The sequence below is a fragment of the Stegostoma tigrinum genome, chromosome X (assembly GCF_030684315.1).
Source record: "Stegostoma tigrinum isolate sSteTig4 chromosome X, sSteTig4.hap1, whole genome shotgun sequence".
Taxonomy (NCBI): Eukaryota; Metazoa; Chordata; class Chondrichthyes; order Orectolobiformes; family Stegostomatidae; genus Stegostoma; species Stegostoma tigrinum.
Genome location: NC_081404.1, coordinates 1,446,457 through 1,463,240, shown reverse-complemented (window position 1 = coordinate 1,463,240; position 16,784 = coordinate 1,446,457). Strand labels below are relative to the sequence as shown.

General features: G+C 44.5%; 1 protein-coding gene across 7 annotated transcripts in view; it reads right to left on the bottom strand.

Annotated features, from left to right (window-relative positions):
* LOC125448180 (SWI/SNF complex subunit SMARCC2) overlaps positions 1–16,784 on the bottom strand; it is a 171,329-nt gene that overhangs the window by 20,444 nt on the left and 134,101 nt on the right. For 3 of the 7 annotated variants that reach the window (XM_059643444.1, XM_059643447.1, XM_059643446.1), the window contains 5 exons: positions 14,738–14,864; positions 14,351–14,517; positions 7,498–7,632; positions 7,032–7,371; positions 2,940–3,359 (listed from right to left, as the gene is read on the bottom strand). In XM_059643444.1, coding sequence (XP_059499427.1) covers positions 2,940–3,359; positions 7,032–7,371; positions 7,498–7,632; positions 14,351–14,517; positions 14,738–14,864 — 1,189 coding nt within the window. The remainder of the gene's footprint in view (positions 1–2,939; positions 3,360–7,031; positions 7,372–7,497; positions 7,633–14,350; positions 14,518–14,737; positions 14,865–16,784) is intronic. The other 4 variants (XM_048523275.2, XM_048523277.2, XM_048523272.2 and 1 more) reach the window with 3 other exon arrangements.

The following is a 16,784-nucleotide window of genomic DNA, read 5'->3' as shown; positions in this document are numbered from 1 at the left end:
ACTTTCAATAAGACTTTACATACAAAATAAACTACCTTTCATTACTACAGAAAATAAATGTTAAAATGGAAACGATTAAATATATTTATATATCAAATGTATAAAACTTCAGTAAAATGAATCACATAGCTGAATAAAATTGAATTTAAAAAAAATCCTCTTCAATAAATTCCTTGAAGAAAAGAATCGAATCTTCTCCAGGGCTGACTACGTGGTATTTATTCACATTTGGAAAAATATGGACTTATCAGATAGGGAGCATAACTTTGCACAGGGGAGGTCTTGTCTCATAAACTTGATGGAATTCTTTTCCGGAAATGACAAAAATGATTGTTGAGGGCAGGGTGGTAGTTGTTGTCTATAGGGACTTTAGCAAGGCCTTTGATAAGGTCCCTCACGGCAGGCTGATACAGAAGGTGAAGTCACATGGGATCTGTTGTGAGCTGCAAAGATGGATACAAAACTAGCTTTGTCATTTAAGACAGAGAATAGCGATGGAAGGGTGTTTTTCTTACCAGAGATCTGTGAGCAGTAGTGTTTTGCAAGGATCAGTGTTGGGTCCTCTGTCGTTTGTAAGATTTGGAGGAGAATTAGGTGGCCTGATTAGTAAGTTTCAGCCAACACAAAGGTTGGCGGAGTTGCAGACAGTGAGAAGGACTGCCGCAGGATGTAATAGGCTGGAGACTTGGTTGGAGAAATAGCAGATGGAATTTAACACAGACAAATGTGTTTTGGAAGATCAAATGTAGGAGGGAAGTATACAGAAAATGGAAGAACCTTTAGCAGCATCAACATATGGGGTAGACTTTTGGTTGATACGGAGGCTTCGGAGAAGGTACAGGAAAGACCTATCAGGATGTTGTATGGTTTGGAGGGTATTAGTTATGAGGAGAGATTGGACAAAATATGTTTCCTTTCATTTGAACGTCGGAGGCTGAGGGGAAACCTGATGGAAGTTTATGAGAGACATTGATAGTCGGGGTCTTTTCCTCAGAGTAGGAATACCAATTAGTAGGGGACGGAGGTTTAAGGTAAGAGGGGGCAAGTTGAGAGGCAAGTTCTTTTTTTTACACAGAGGGTGCTAAGTGTCCAGAATGCACTACCAGAGGTGGTGGTGGATGAAGATACAACATCAACATTTAAGATACTTCTTGACAGATACATGAATAGGCAGGGAATAGTGTGATATGGACAGCATAGAGGCAGAAGGTTTTTAACTCAGAAAGGCATAATGTGTCAGCGCAGGCTTAGTGGGCCGAAGGGTCTGTTCCTGTGCTGTTCTGTTGTTTGTTCGGTCTTCAGATACTGAGTGTGTTCCAAAAATAATCAAGGAGCAAAAGGAGATGAAGTAAATACGATAACTATCATGAAAGAAAAGGCATTAGGGCAACTAACAGGACAGTGTCCTTTCTCTCTAAATTCCTTGGAAGTACTGAAATCCCCCAACTCCACTAGCTAGTCACTTGCTGGCACAATAAAACTCATATCTTGTTTGACTCTGGACTGAGTTTTGAACTTCGTCTCCTACATGCCACCCAAACCACCTACTTCCACTTCAGTAACACATCCATCTTACAAGCTCATTCATCATCGAAGCATTCATATCTCAGCTCAAAAGAGGTGCCACTTCCCTTTTTAACCCCAGGATCACTCAACCACACTGATTTGCTGCTCTTCAATCTCTTCACTTATACTCCATCCTTTCAACAGAATTTATTGCAAATCTACGATGCCTCCTTTAACCTTCACATCTCTCTGCGGCCTTTCGAACATCTATCTGTTCTCCTTTTCCATACATTTGTAACAGAGCATCAGTCCCATCGCTCAGCTCTGGGTTTAGCCCTTTTATCATTGTCTACTGCTCTAAAACCATCTCAACCAAAAGCAGTGTTTCAACAGCAAATCTTTCAAACCGCTCACATGGCTTGGCCATTCTGTAAGTTAAGTGCTTTTGTTTACTCCCCTTCCCAAACCCTGCCTCCCTCACCCAACCACCACAGCACAAACAGGCCTTTCAAAAACATAGTGATGTCAAGCAGGTTTCTGCATTGTGAACAGTTTGACAAGTTCACTAAATTTCTCTGTGGCATTGGGACTGTCCCATCAAATACTCCCGGGACAGGGACAGCACAGAGTTAGATACAGAGTAAAGCTTCCTCTACACTGTCCTCATCAAACACTCCTAGGACAGGGACAGTACGGGGTTAGATACCGAGTAAAATCCCATTAACATAATTAGATAGACAGCCAATTGAACAGCATATGTGTTGAGTTGCTATTTAAAACAGATAAGCGTATTCAGATATTAGGAGTTTTCTAATAAAATTCAGCGATATGAAATTGTGCTAAATGTCAGACCACAATACCAAACATTTAAAAGTCAGACTGCTTAACCCATGGGGATAAATGTAATGTGTGGGTGATAGAATGGAAAACCTCTAGATTAACAAATTTCAAAACTCCAGTGTATGTCTCAGTCCATGAACCGGACAGTATCAAAACCCATTGTACTAGCCAGTTCCAGAATACGGAGGACAGTGTGCTAACACACTGCACCACCCAGTCTCAGAGTGTAAAAGGACGGTGCGATAGCCCACTGTACCATACAGTCCCATGAGTGTGAAAGGACAGTGCGATAACACACTGTACCACCTAGTCCCAGAGTGTGAAAGGAAAGCTCCCACATGCATTGAGTTAGTTTTTAATTTTTACTACTCTCATACAGATGTCATTGCTCTGGCAACAGCACGGGTTATGTTTCCTTCTCTCACTCCAGAATAGTGATGTAAGGCAGTATGGTATGGTACTGTCTTCAGGTCACTTCTATATTTCTGTGAATAAATTTCTCATTTTCAGGATCACATATGTCTCAGTAAGCCCTTCTGCAAACATAGTTGTCTTCTAACAGAACATATAAAATGCCAACCATCACTTCTCACCTTGCAACGGACTTGTATTCCCCTGCATGGCGGCTACAATGGCAGGGCTCTGAGCAGCTGCTGACGCTGGGGTGGAAGTTAGAGACATGGAGGGTGGGATGATGTTTCCAGGTATGTTAGGATGTACAGAGCTAGGCAGATCTACAGGCAAACGTCCTGGCAACCCTATACACACGTTGCCAGGGACACCCCCAGGCATGCTACTGGGTAAATGACCATGCACTTGGTTTGGCATGCTAGCAGGGAGGTTAGCCGGAACATTTTCTGAGATGACACTACCCATGCTACATGCAATAATGGCTGGCACAACAGAAGGCATACCAGCAGCCATATTACCAGACATGTTCGCAGGCATGCCAACTGGCATGTTACTGGGCATCAGTTGATTTGGAGTTTGTTGACTTGGAAATGGTGGCTGACCTGCAAGAAGAAAAAGCAACTTCTAATTTTCATCCATGGCAAATCACCACAGGTTATTTTCAAGGAGCATTTTCAACACTTATTGAACAAAATTTAAACAACTGACAGGCAATGCACTTCCTCCCAGTTTGCCAAAAAATGCAACAGTTGAAATGGAAAATTTATTAAATCCATATTAACTGCAAAATAGAAAAAAGTTCTCACTGCAATTTGAACTGAATTCAGGGCCTGTGGGCTCTTGAAAAGCCAGATCTCAATATGTGAATCAAAACCAATAAATTACTGGAAAAACTCAGCAGATCTGGCAGCATCCGTGAAGAAAGAAACAGAGTAGATATTTTGAGTCTGGTATGAACGTAGGATGTTTTGGGTGGGGGAAGAGAGAAAACTGTAGGCAAGTGACAGAACTCAAACATGTGGGAATCAATTCATTGAGGGGAAAACCAGAGCTGGGGATGCGCCAATTCCACTGATAACTCAGAGTAACTCACTAAAACTGCACTGCTGACTAATACTGGCAATTCAGACATCCTTCACCACGTGAAGTAATACAAGAACTTACTGACAGTCTATATTTTACAGATTATAATAGATTATATCCTACTTGTTACTTACAGTAATCTCTAATCTGCTGACAGTCAACCCTGAAACCATAGCCAAAATTCCTTTGCACTGGACAACAGGTAGTTAACCTCACCAATCAAAGCCATTTCCAATAATCTCCTTAAATTCTGGTTCCATTTGAACTCGGAGCTTCAAGAAAACCTAATTTATTCTTAGGCCTCATATTAAAACTATCAGCAGAGAGTGACCTGAATCAAACCTGGAGCTCACTCAAAGGGCAGTGTTTGGGGCATTTCACACAGGGAACAATCAGCTCAGCACCAATATATCTGAACCATTCCCTGGACTCAGGCTCAAAAACTATTGGAAAAAAAACAAGAGAAGGGTGGCCCCCCAGCACTGGCGTCTCATTTAACCCCATTCCCTAAAATCTTGTCACATGTCTTTACAAATATTTGTCCCATTCCTACTGAATTTGTTTCTACTGCATAACAGAGTCAATAAGTACACCACCCGTACACCCTTCACCACAAACCCCAGCTCACATTCATTCCTTGCTTTCTACACCACCACCACCAATTTTCCTTAGTCCCTGTTCGCCATTTCTAACAAAACAAAGGTTAAAAGAGAGGGTGATTAGAGAATGACTAGAAAGACCTGTAATAACAAGTACATAAAAAGGAAGAGAGTAACTGAAGTAATCATTGGTTCCTTAGAGGATGAGACTGGGAAACTGATAATGGGAAACAAAGAAATAGCAGAGGTTTTGAACAGTATTATGCCTCTGTCTTTGCAGCAGAAGACTTAAACAGCATCCCAAGATCAAAAGAAAATCAAGAAGCAAAGGGGAGGCAGGAACTTAAAACAAAGATGATCAGTATGGGAAAATTCTTCCATTCCTGCAGTCTGTTCCTTCTGTCATACACTGGTTACCAATACCCATATCACTACACCATCACCTTGCTCTTTCTTTCTAACTTTCCAAATATCCCCTTACCTGAAACCTTCCCTCTTACTGTTTGGTTTAAAGCACTGTCTGCAGCTCGAGTTATACAGTGTCCTGACAAGCTGTATCATAGAATCACAGAATCCTCCAGTACAGAAGAGGGCTTTCAACCCACCAAGTCTGTACTGCCAAAGCTACACTAAATCTCCATCTCACACTAGGCCCAAAGCCTTGAATGTTATAACATTTCAATTGCTCATCCCAAGTAATTTTTAAAGGTTACCTGCCTCAACTACCCTCCCAGGCAGTGCATTCCAGACCCCCACCATAATCTGGATGAAAAAAACGTTTCCTCAAATCCACTCTAAACCTCCTGCCTTTCACCTTAAACGTATGGCCCCTTGTTACTGATCCTCCAACTAGGGGCACAGCTGCTTTCTTTTCACCCTGTCTGTGCCTCTCATCAAAGTATAGAGCTCTATGAGGTCCCCCTCAACACACACAGCTCCAAATAAAAATAACCAGCTGAGTTCATCAGCCTTGCTTCATAGCTAAAGTGCAATATGCTGGTGAATCTCCTCTGCACTCCCGCCAGTGCAATCACATCTTTTCTATAGTGTGGATACCAGAACTGCACACAGTGCTCCAGCTGTGGCCTAAACAAAGTTCTGTTCAACTCCAAAATAACCTCCCTACTGTTATAATTTATGTCATGGTTGATAAAAGACAGGTGTCCTGTATGTCGTCTTAACCAATCTATTAACCTGTCTTGCTACCATCAGGGATCTGTGAACAAACACTCCAAGATTCCTGTTAGTCTGAGCTTCCTCGTGTTCTACCATTCATTCAGTACTCCATTGTCTTGTTACTTCTTCCAAAATGGATCATCGCACACTTATCAAGGTTAAATTCCATCTGCCACCGATCTGCCCATCTGACCACCCCATCTATACCCTCCTGTAACCTGACATGTCCTTCTTCAGTCAACCACCTGGCCAAATTTTTGTGCCACTTATCATATCCTCCCCAACACTCTCATCGATGTAATTCATACATATCACAAACAATAATGGACCCAGTACTGATCCCTCAGGTATGTCACCGCATACCAACCTCGAGTCACACAAACAGCCTTCTACCACCAATATCTGTCTCCTATCATGAAGCCAATTTTGGATCCAACTTGACAAATTACTTTACCTTTTGTATCAGTTTCCCACGTGGGGCCTTGTCAAATGCTTTGCCGAAACTCAAACTACATTAACTGCACTACTCTTATTTACACATTTCGTTGCCTCTTCAAAAAAATGGGATACAACTCATCCGGACCTGAGGATGTGACCACATTTAAACACACTGAAACCTTATAATTCCTTACATCAATCTGCTCAAGAACCTTATAGTCCAGCTTCCTGAATTCTGTACCAACATCATTCTTCTCCTGATTGAAGACAGATGTGAACTATTCATTTAACACTTGACCAATGTCCTTTGGCTTGATGCAGAGGTTTCCCCTTTGCTCCCTAATGGGCTGGACTCTTTGCCTGGTTATCCCTTTTTCCTCAATATACTTGCCTTAGCATTCTGCCTAATCTTGCACGCCAGTATTTTGTCATGCCCCTTTTTCGTCTCCTAATTGCTTTCTTAAGATCTCCACATGCCCTGACTTAGTACACTCCACTAGGACCTCTGTTGATTTGCTCCATTTGTAGCTGTTATATGCCTCTCTCTTCCTTTACATTCAGTCTGAATATTCCTAGACATCCAGGATTCCCTGGGCTTGCTACTCTAACATTTCACCTTAAAGGGAGCATGTTGAGCCCGTACTCTCCCAAATTCCATTGCGAGAGATTCCCACTGTATTGCTGTAGAGCAGCTGTTTCCAGCCGACTTTACTGAGACCCTGCCTATTTTGTAAAAAAAAGCTGTTTTCCCTCAATCCAATTCCTGGTAGTGTGTCTCGATCATTGACTGGACTGGACCGGACCCTGGTGTCTGCACTAGTGTCCAGCCCAGTCACTAATAAGGACAATATGGAAGAGCTCCGAGTGATGTGTCAGCCCAGTGTTTAGATCCATTCCTGAACCTAGCTTTGCAATCCCCTTGCTTGTAAAGAATAGTTTTAAGGTGACTAGCATATTTTATCCATTTCTGACAGTTACCATGAGGAAGAACGGCAGGCTGAGCCTGTTGCTGTTGCTGGTGCTGTTGTTGCGTTGGTGGGGTCTGTTGTTGTTGTGGAATGGACTGAGCTATGGAATCACCTGAACCCGGATTCACAGCTCCCTGTTGAACTGTAGCAGGTGGTACTGGTTGCACAGATGTAGGAATGATGGCTGGCTGCTGACTGGCCTGGGGGCCAGATGGGAGCTGATGCTGCTGTTGCTGCTGTTGATGCATTTGTTGAAAGTGCTGTTGCCGTGCTCTCATCTCAGCATACTTCAGTTGCTCCATGTGAAAGGCTTGTCTGTCTGAGAGAAGCTGTTGTCTCTGGTATTCCAACTGTTATATTGAAAATATGATGGAAGAAATAATCAAAGTAAATCACAAATACAAATCCAAATGATATGGTCAAGAACCTCTTGCAATTACTACACTGAGCTGGAATCACTCCTAGCAGCTACTTACTGCCTCTCTCTCTCTGTCCATAATGGTCTCAAGTTCTTCAAAATGTCGGAGTTTGATTTCAAGTTTCTTCATCTGTGTTTCGACAAGTAGCGCTACCAATGATTTGATTTTCCGCTCCTCCACTGCAGCAAGGTGCTGTAGAAGCAGAATTCAATTCAATAATATTTACACACCATAACACCATTGTAAGAGGACCATTAACATTAGATTTGCAGTAGTTCAAGAAGACCAACAACACTGGGCAACTAAGCTTAGTCATAAAGGTGGCCTGACCAGCCATGTTCAAATCTTGAGGGGAAATAAAAATCACATCTGTGTCTATCGATCTGCATTGCCTCCATTCGGGAATGACCTCCATTTTAATCTATCGGTCCTTGTTTACAAATCCCTCTTGTTGTTGGAGCTAGAGATGTAGGTCCCTTCAAATTGATTGAGATACTCACCAGACTTTTGTATTCGAGAGCGGAGTTCTTTCACTGCTCCTGGTGTAATTTGTTACCTGAATGGTTCAGGAACATAAGAACAAGAGTAGGCCAGTTAGCCCCTTGAGTCTGTCCCACCATTCGATGAGGTCTTGGCTGATCTGTGACTTAATTCCCATATAGTGAGCTGCCTTTGGCCCATATAGCTTAATGCCTTTGCTTGTCAAAATGTTAAGACGGAGATAAATTATTTTAACAACTGATCTACCATCCACTGCTGTTTGTGGAAGAGAGGTCCAAAACACTACCATCCCTTGTGTGCAGAGGTGCTTCCTGACATCTCTCCTGAATGGTCTGACCCTAATTCTTCCACTAAGCCCTCTAGTTCTAGAATCCCCAACCAGTGGAAACAGTTTATCTTTATCTCCAATAACAAGATGTGGAGCTGGATGAACACAGCAGGCCAAGCAGCATCAGCGGAGCAGGAAAGCTAACGTTTCGGGTCTGGACACTTCTTCAGAAATGGGGGAGGGGGAAAGAGATTCTGAAATAAATAGAGAGGTGGGGGGGGAGGCAGCTGGAACATGGATAAAGGAACAGATAGGTGGACAGAAGACCACAGGTCAGGGAGGCTGGGATGGAGCCAGTGAAGGTGAGAGTAGGTGGGGAGTTAGGATGGGGGTAGGTCAGTCAAGGGAAGACGGACAGGTCAAGAAGGCGGGGATGAGGCTGGTAGGTAGGAGATGGGGGGTGGGGCTTGAGGTGGGAGGAGTGGATAGGTGGGAGGAAGGACGGACAGGTCAGGGAGGTGGGGATGAGCTGAGCTGGTTTTGGGATGGGAGATTTTGAAGCTTGTGAAGTCCACATTGATACCATTGGGCTCCAGAGTTCCCAAGCGAAATATGAGGTGCTGTTCCGGCAGCCTTCGGGTGGCATCGTTATGGTACTGGCAAAGGCCCAGGATGGACATGATGTCCAAGGAGTGGGAGGTAGAGTTGAAGTGGTTCGTGTCTGGGAGGTGCAGTCGTTTGTCGCGAACCAAGCGTAGGTGTTCTACAAAACGGTCTCCAAGCCTCTGCTTGGTTTCCCTTATGTAGAGGAGGCCACGTCGGGAACAGCGGATACAGTATAACACATTAGCAGTTGTACAGGTGAACATCTGTTTAACATGGAAGGTTTTCTTAAGGCCTGGGATGGAGGTGAGGGGGGAGGTGTAGAGGCAGGTGTAGCAAAGTGCCACGGGTGGCGGGGCTGGTGTGGAACAGACAAGGGAGTCAGAGACAGTGGTCCCTCCAGAAGGCTGAAAAGGGTGACGAGGGAAAAACGTCCTTGGTAGTGGGGTCAGATTGCAGGCGGTGGAAGTAGCGGAGGATGATGCGTTGGATCCAGAGGTTGGTGGTGTGGTACGTGTATTTGTTGTTATTGCAGGGAGGGGGTGTGAGGGATGAGTTGCAGGAAACCCAAGAGATGCGGTCGAGGGCGTTTTCGACCACTGTGGAGGGGAAGTTGCGGTCCTTGAAAAACGAGGACATCTGGAATGTCCGGGAGTGGAATGCCTCATTTCGGGAGCAAATGCGGTGGAGGCGAAGGAATTGGGAATAGGGGATGGCATTTTTGCAGGGAGGTGAGAGGTGTATTCTTGGTAGCTGTGGAAGTTGGTAGGTTTGAAATAAATATCGGTTTCCAGGTGCGGCCAGTGTAGCTTTGGAAGAGGGGTTGTATCATGTATCCTACAAAGAGGTGGCGTAGCTTGGGCCCATGTGGGTAGCCATGGCCACCCCCTTTGTCTGTAGGAAGTGGGAGGAATTAAAGGAGTTGTCGTTAAGGGTGAGGACGAGTTCAGCTAAGTGGGTGAGGATGTCAGTGGAGGGGGACTGGTTGGGCCTGCGGGACAGAAGAAGCCTAAAGGCCATCTGCATGGGGAATGCAAGTATAAAGGGACTGGACATACATTGTGAAGATGAGGTGTTGGGGGCCAGAAAACCGGGAGTGTTGGAGGAAGTGGAGTACGTGGGTAGTGTCACAGACGTAGGTGACGAGTTGCTGGACCAAGGAGGAGAAAATGGAGTTGAGATAAGTATAGATAAGTTTGGTGGGGGCAGCAGTAGGCGGAGATAATTTATCGACCAGGGCAGTCTAGGTTTGTGGATTTTGGGAAGGAGATAGAAAGGGTGGTGCAGGGTTGGGAAACAATGAGGTTGGAGGCTGCGGGTGGGAGGTCACCTGAGGTGATGCGGTTGTGGGTTTGGGAGATAATGTTTTGGTGGTCAGGGTGGGGTCACGATCAAGGAGGTGGTAGGAGGAGGTGTCAGAAAGCTGGCATCTGGCCTCAGCGATGTAGAGGTCAGTGCGCCATACCTCAACTGCACCTCCCTTGCCTGCAGGAGGTTGGGTTTGGAGCGGAGGGCTGCCCATTCTGTGCGGGAGAGGTTGGAGTGCATGAGAGGGGTGGAGAGGCTGAGGCAATTGATGTCTCGATGACAGTTGGAAATAAAGAGGTTGAGGGAGGGTATGAGGCCTTGGGGTGGTGTCCAGGAGGTGGCGGTGTGCTGGAGGTGGGAGAAGGGTTCAGTAGTGGAAGGGTTAGGCTCACACTTAAATAAGTACGCGCGGAGATGGAGGTGGCGGAAAAACCGTTCAACGTCCAAGCATGAGTGGTATTCGTTGACGTGTGGGTGGAGGGGGACAAAGGTGAGCCCCTTGCTGAGGACTGACTGTCCGTCTTCAATAAGGGAGAGATCTGGGGGGGGGGGGGGGGGGGGGAGCGCGGTGGTGAAGACCCAGCAGGGCTGGGTGCTACTCTCTCCTCTGGAGCTGCTGGCTGTGGAGGCGGTGAGTGGAGCTGCGTCGGTGCCGGTGGAGCTGAGTTGGCAGTAGGTGGAGCTGAGTCAGGCAGAGCAGGCTCGCTGCCGATGGTGGCATCGGCGTTGGATGGAGCAGCATCGGTGCCAGCGGTGGATGAGGGTAGTCAGGCAGAGTGGCGCTGGCGGAGCAGCAGTGGCACCGAAAGTTGGTGGAGCAGTGTCGATGGTGGGCGCAGCAGAGGCAGGCGGAGCAGCAGCGGTGCAGACGGTGGGCAGAGCTGTGTTGGCAAGTAAGTCCTTGGTGTTGCCAGCAGTGGCATCAGCAGATGCATCTTCGATATCGGTGGCGTTGGCCTCGGCATCAACAGTGATGTCGATCAATGGCTTTCGCTGTACCAGAAGTGGCGTACCTGGTGGAGGTGGATATGATGTCATCCATGGGTGCCCCAATAGTGGTCACATGGCCAACGGCAGCAGGTACATTGTGGGGAAGGTCCTGGGTAAGGTTGGGGATTTGCGGGGTGGAAGAGGCCTGTGTTGGGTGGCAGGCGCCACTAAGTTTAGTGTACTTATGGCTTTTAATGTCCAATAAGGCAGAGTAGAATCGTGAGTTGAGGTTGTGGATCGTGCGAAGAATGAAAAACAGGAGAGGTCCTTTGCAGGTCTGGGAGAGGGAGGCTCTGAGCTGGGGTAAGCTTGACTGTAGTGCTAAGAGATGTTGGCGCATTGCCGCGAGCGTGTGTTTGAGGAGTCGCAGAGAGAAACGTTTTTGAAGGATATGAATTTTTATCTCCCCTGTCTTTTCCTGCTTTGTAAATTTGGCAGTGGGTTTATTTATACAAAAAGAGCTGGGGTGGGGGGTGGTGAGTGAGGTGATTGTAGAGGTGATGCAGTGGTGGTGGTGATTAACTTCTCTGGACAGGGCAAGGTCCAGAATGGCGAAGTGGAAACCAATCTTTTTACTTATAAATCTCTGCAAGTCTTTTTTTGCCTAATTTAACATAAGGATATGCTGTATGAAACATTCACATCCCTCGCTTTGTAATTTCTTTCCATTCCACATACCTCTGACATATATTTCCTACTCCAATTTAGGCCTCTGCTGCATCCCTGTTTTTTTTAAATTATTTCAGCAGCAGTGGCCATGTCTTCAGTTATTTTGACATAAGCTATAGAATCCTTTTGCAAAACAGCTGTGCCTTTTCAACTCCCTCTCCTCTTTTAAGATATCCCTTAATACCTACCTCTTTGACAAAGCTTATGGTCTTTTGCCCTAGTATCATCTTGTATGGCTGTGTGTCAAATTTTATCTATTTTCCATCTCATCCTGTAAACTTCTGCCTCAACATCTATAGTGACCAGTACCGTCTCAGAATCCTCTATCGTCAGCAGGCTGGGGGTCGCCACTGACTAAAAATTGAACTGACTTGTTATATAAATACAGTTGTTACAAGACCAGGATAGATGCTGGGAATCCTGCTGTGAGCAACTCTCCTCATGACTCCCTGAAGTGTGTCAAGCATCTACAAACACACAAGTCAGGAATGTGGTGTAATGTTCCTCGTTTGCCTGGATGAGCGCAGCATCAACAACACTCAAGAAGCTCAACACCATCCAGGGCAAAGCACTTGACTAGCACCCCATCCACCAACTGAAATAGTCACTCTCTCCACCAATGAAGCACAGCGACAGCAGTGCATACCATCAAAAGAAATACCGTGGTGGTCTGCCTAAGCCCTTTCAACAGCATCTTCCAAACTCACCATCTTTACCATCTAGAAGGACACATAGAAACACCACCATCTGAAAGTTCCCATCCAAGGCACACAGAATCCTGACTTTGAATTGCATCACTGTTACTGGGTCGAGTCCTGGAACTTCCTTCCTAACAGCACTGTGGGTTCCCTACCCCACAAGGGCTGCACCGGTTCAAGGAAATAGCTCATCACCACTTTTTCATGGGCAAGGATGTTGAGCATGCCAGTGACACCCATTCCGTGAATGTACCAAAAATAAACTAGAAAAATAAAGACGCCCTCAATCTCATCCCTCATCAAACTATTAAGAGAGACTAATCTTTCAGTTAGGTCTGAGGAAGGGACACTGCACTCGAAACACTAACGCTGTTTTCTCTCCATAGATATTGCCAGATCTGCTGAGTTTCTCCAGGAATTTCTGTTTGCTTCCTATCTCCGGCATGTGCAGTTTATTGTTTTACTCTAACCTCTAGTTCTCTCTCCTGATGATATTTTGTTGTCCAGTTTCATTTAAAACATACTATAATGCAATTTGTCTTCCATTCATATACTGTCTGATTTAATGCCCTATAATCCCTCAATCTATGTTCTCGATCACTCTAAAAAACATTTTCAGCTCTCTGTTCTTGTATCCTAGTTACAATTGTACCATTTAGCACAACAGGTCTTTTGGGACTCTTCCTCCCAAAATGAATCACGTTATACTACATTAAATTTCATCTACTTTTTTTTTCACCCATTCTGTAAGCCCTTTTATGTCCTCGTGTAGCCTATAACTATCTTTCTCACTGTTTACTCCAATTCCTATTTTTGAATAACCATCAAATTCGAAAATTGTCCTGTATCCCCAAGGACAAGGTCATTAATATATATCAAAAATAACAATGGGTCTTGTAACAACTACATGAAATTCCATTGTACAACTTCCTTTTACTGCAGTCCACAAAACAGCCATTCACCACTAAAACAAGAGGTTGTTGGCTTTTTCAATTAAGATATTAAGTACAAAAGTTCAGAACAATTGTTAAGCCTACATAATTTACCTAATTGACACCAAGCTTTCAACTATGACTCAGTTGGTGGCACACTCACCTTTGAATCACAAGGGGCTGGGTTCATGTTCTGCTGCAGGGGTTGAGTACGAATGTGAAGACTGACATTCCAGTGCAATACCAAGGGAGCACTGCACTGTCACAAGTGCTTTGTTTCTGATGAGGCATGAAACCCAGGAGCCCATTTGGGTGGATGCAAAAAAATCCCATGGCACTATTTTGAAAATGACCGGGACGGTAAACTGCGCGCACTGGGGCCAATGTTTCTACCTCAACCAAGATTGCTGAAACAGATTATTTGCTCATTATCACTTTGCCGTTCGTACACTGTCTGCCACATTTCTGATACTACTAAACTGACCTCACTTCAAAAAATACTTCTCTGACTGTAAAGTGCTTTGAGATGACTGGTGGTCATGACAAATGCTGTCTCAGTACAAATCTTCACTTTTTTCCAGGACTGTGTTCTATTCTGGTACCACACTGTAGCAACTGCATAAGTGCTTTAAAGAGGGTACAGAAGAGAAATCATTACAGGCATATGGGGAAAGAGCAGGAAAGTGAGACTTAACTTGATTGGTCTTCAAAAGAGCTACTGCAGACTATACGTGCTCAATGGCTCCTTCTCTACTGTACTATTTTATGGTTTGACCATGGAATCAGATAAATTGTGCTACAAACAGATCATCAACTCACAATCTATTATATAACAGCCAAGCTATGAGTCACTGAGCAACAACACTAGGAACAGATAATGGTTTCAAAGCCTAATATAATTACTTAAGCTTAATTTGTATTGGAACCATACGGACACTTACCTTTGCTTTAACTGCAGCTGCAGCTAATGCTGCTGCCGCTGCTGTTGACAGATTCCCTTCACCAATATCTCTCTCCAGTTTTGTTTTCTTATCTGTTTCTGACTCTCCGTCCTTCTTTGCTCCATCCTCTGGGAATTCTTTGTTTTCTTTCTCCCTTTCTGTGTCTGCTGAAATTGACCACACAAAAGTGGATTATTGAACATTCTTTTGACATTTCCCTGTAATCTTGTTGCAATTCTTCAGTTTTAAATTTCTCTCCATTCTCCCCTTGCTGTCTGCTCTGATCTGGTCTTGTTTATGAGACCCAGAATACAAAGGCTGCATGCATTTACATGCTGCATTCCAAAAATACCTGTGCAGATTCGATGGCAATGTTGTTGAACTCACCGACTTCTACCTCAGCTTTTTCGTTTTCTTTCTCTGGTTCACATTCTTTTGTTTTATCTTCCTCCTTTTTGGAAGAGTCGGGTGGTTTCTCCTTACTTTCATCTTCCACTATTACTTCTTTGTTCTCCTAAAAACAAAGCAGCAAAGTCAAAAGTAGGCACTAGAACAAGTGACAGACATATGGGGGCAAGGGTAAAAGATTTGTCTGTTGAGGTTCATGGATCCAGAAACAACAATGTGCTGTAAAGCCAGTGTAAATGGGGAGGCAGTGAAATAAAGACTGGACTCCTAATCCTGGGAATATCGATGTGAAACCCACAATGGCAGACAGTGAAATCTGAAATCAATAAAATTCTGGAGTAAAATAAAAGCTATCCTAATGTAACCATTGTCAATTGTTGTAAAAATCCAATCATGAACGTCCTTTAGAGAAGGTCACTTGCTGTTCTGGGGAAGGAGTTTGAATCCCACCTTGGCAGATGGTGAAATTTAAATTAAATTAAAATCGGGAATAAGAAGCTAGTTCAATAGCAATGATGCAACCAATGTCAATTGTTGCAAAGATCCATCTGGTTTAACATCCTGCAGGAAAAGAAATCTGTCATCCATATCTGGCTGATCTACATGCCACTCCAAACCTACAGCAATGTGGCTGACTCTTAACTGTCCTCTGGACAATTAAGGATAGACAATAAATGTTGGCTAAACTAGTGATACCATCATCCAATGAACAAATAAAAGGAAATGGCTTAGAAGTTGCAATTTCTTAAAATGCGAATTCAAAACAGATTACAAAGCGAGAAACACAGTTCAACTTGGATCTCATTGTAAAAGCAAAAGCATTTGTTTCTCTGAGAGGGGAGGGAAGAGATTGAATACAATATCGAATTTTTTTAAATTACTCCCCATTTTCTCCACTCTATTCCTGTAGGAACCTACTCTTGCACATTCAATGGGGCAGAATATTTGAACATGGGCATCATGACAAGGCCCTGTCACTTCACCTGACATCTGTGCATGCTTATTCTTGGACAGATTTTGAATGCAAACACTGGCTGATTTCTCACATCCCAACCAGGAACAGTAAAGTCAATTGCAGGCACCAACAGCTCAGCACTGACAAATGACTGCATGGCTTAGGACTGCACCAAACGTGTTCCTCCATTGAGGTACCAGGAAGAGCTGTAGAAATCCTTCTGCATGGCTTCAATGTAAAGGTTGTTGCATTGGCCCTCTCCAACACAAGGAAGCATGACAACTAATTCAGTGCAGTCAAACAAGAATGATAGCTCTTTCAAGTGCCTGTGAACTGAACAGGAACTAGTCCAGGTCCTACAGGTCCTACTGGCAGGAGTTCTCAGCAATAAAACAGCTGAGTGAACATTACTAATTTGTATTCTTATCTAATGACTGGTTGCTGTGAGAAATCAGCAACGTTAAAGACTTGATTTCAGTTTGGGCAGCAACAACATTGATACCACACGCACCAAGAATGTTTTGGTTGCTAGAAAGCATCATTATGTCATTAAGTGTGTGCTGCTTTGGATTTGATGGCAACATTTGGAGCAATATGTACAACAAATATAATTTTGAGTAGTTACATATCCCAACTGGGTCAGTACAAAGAGAGGTGGTGAAACTGGTGCAATGAGAGTCAAGATATGTAAATGCTAAGAAGAGAGGAAGCAGGTTGTGGGAACAGGGAGGCAAGGGGATGGTGGGGGAAGGATGGGAGTGGTGCAAGGATGAGTTTGGGGCAAGCAGGAGGATGGGATGGAGCAGGAGTCTGGGACAGACAAACTTAGATGTCATGGGGAGGAAAGGGGAAATTTGACAAGGGAGGGAGTTGACATTTGTAGGGAGGGTGCTGGAGATTGGGGGAGGTAGAGAGTTGAAGGCTGTGGGAAGGGAAGAGGAGGAAGCTGTGGGTAATGGAGATTAGGGGTTGGGAGAGGAGCAGCCTGTTGTGTGAGGGAGGAAGTTAGAGGCCTGGTTGCAGAAGGAAGTCAGGACAAAGGACTGAAATAGAGCACTTAGATATATCAGA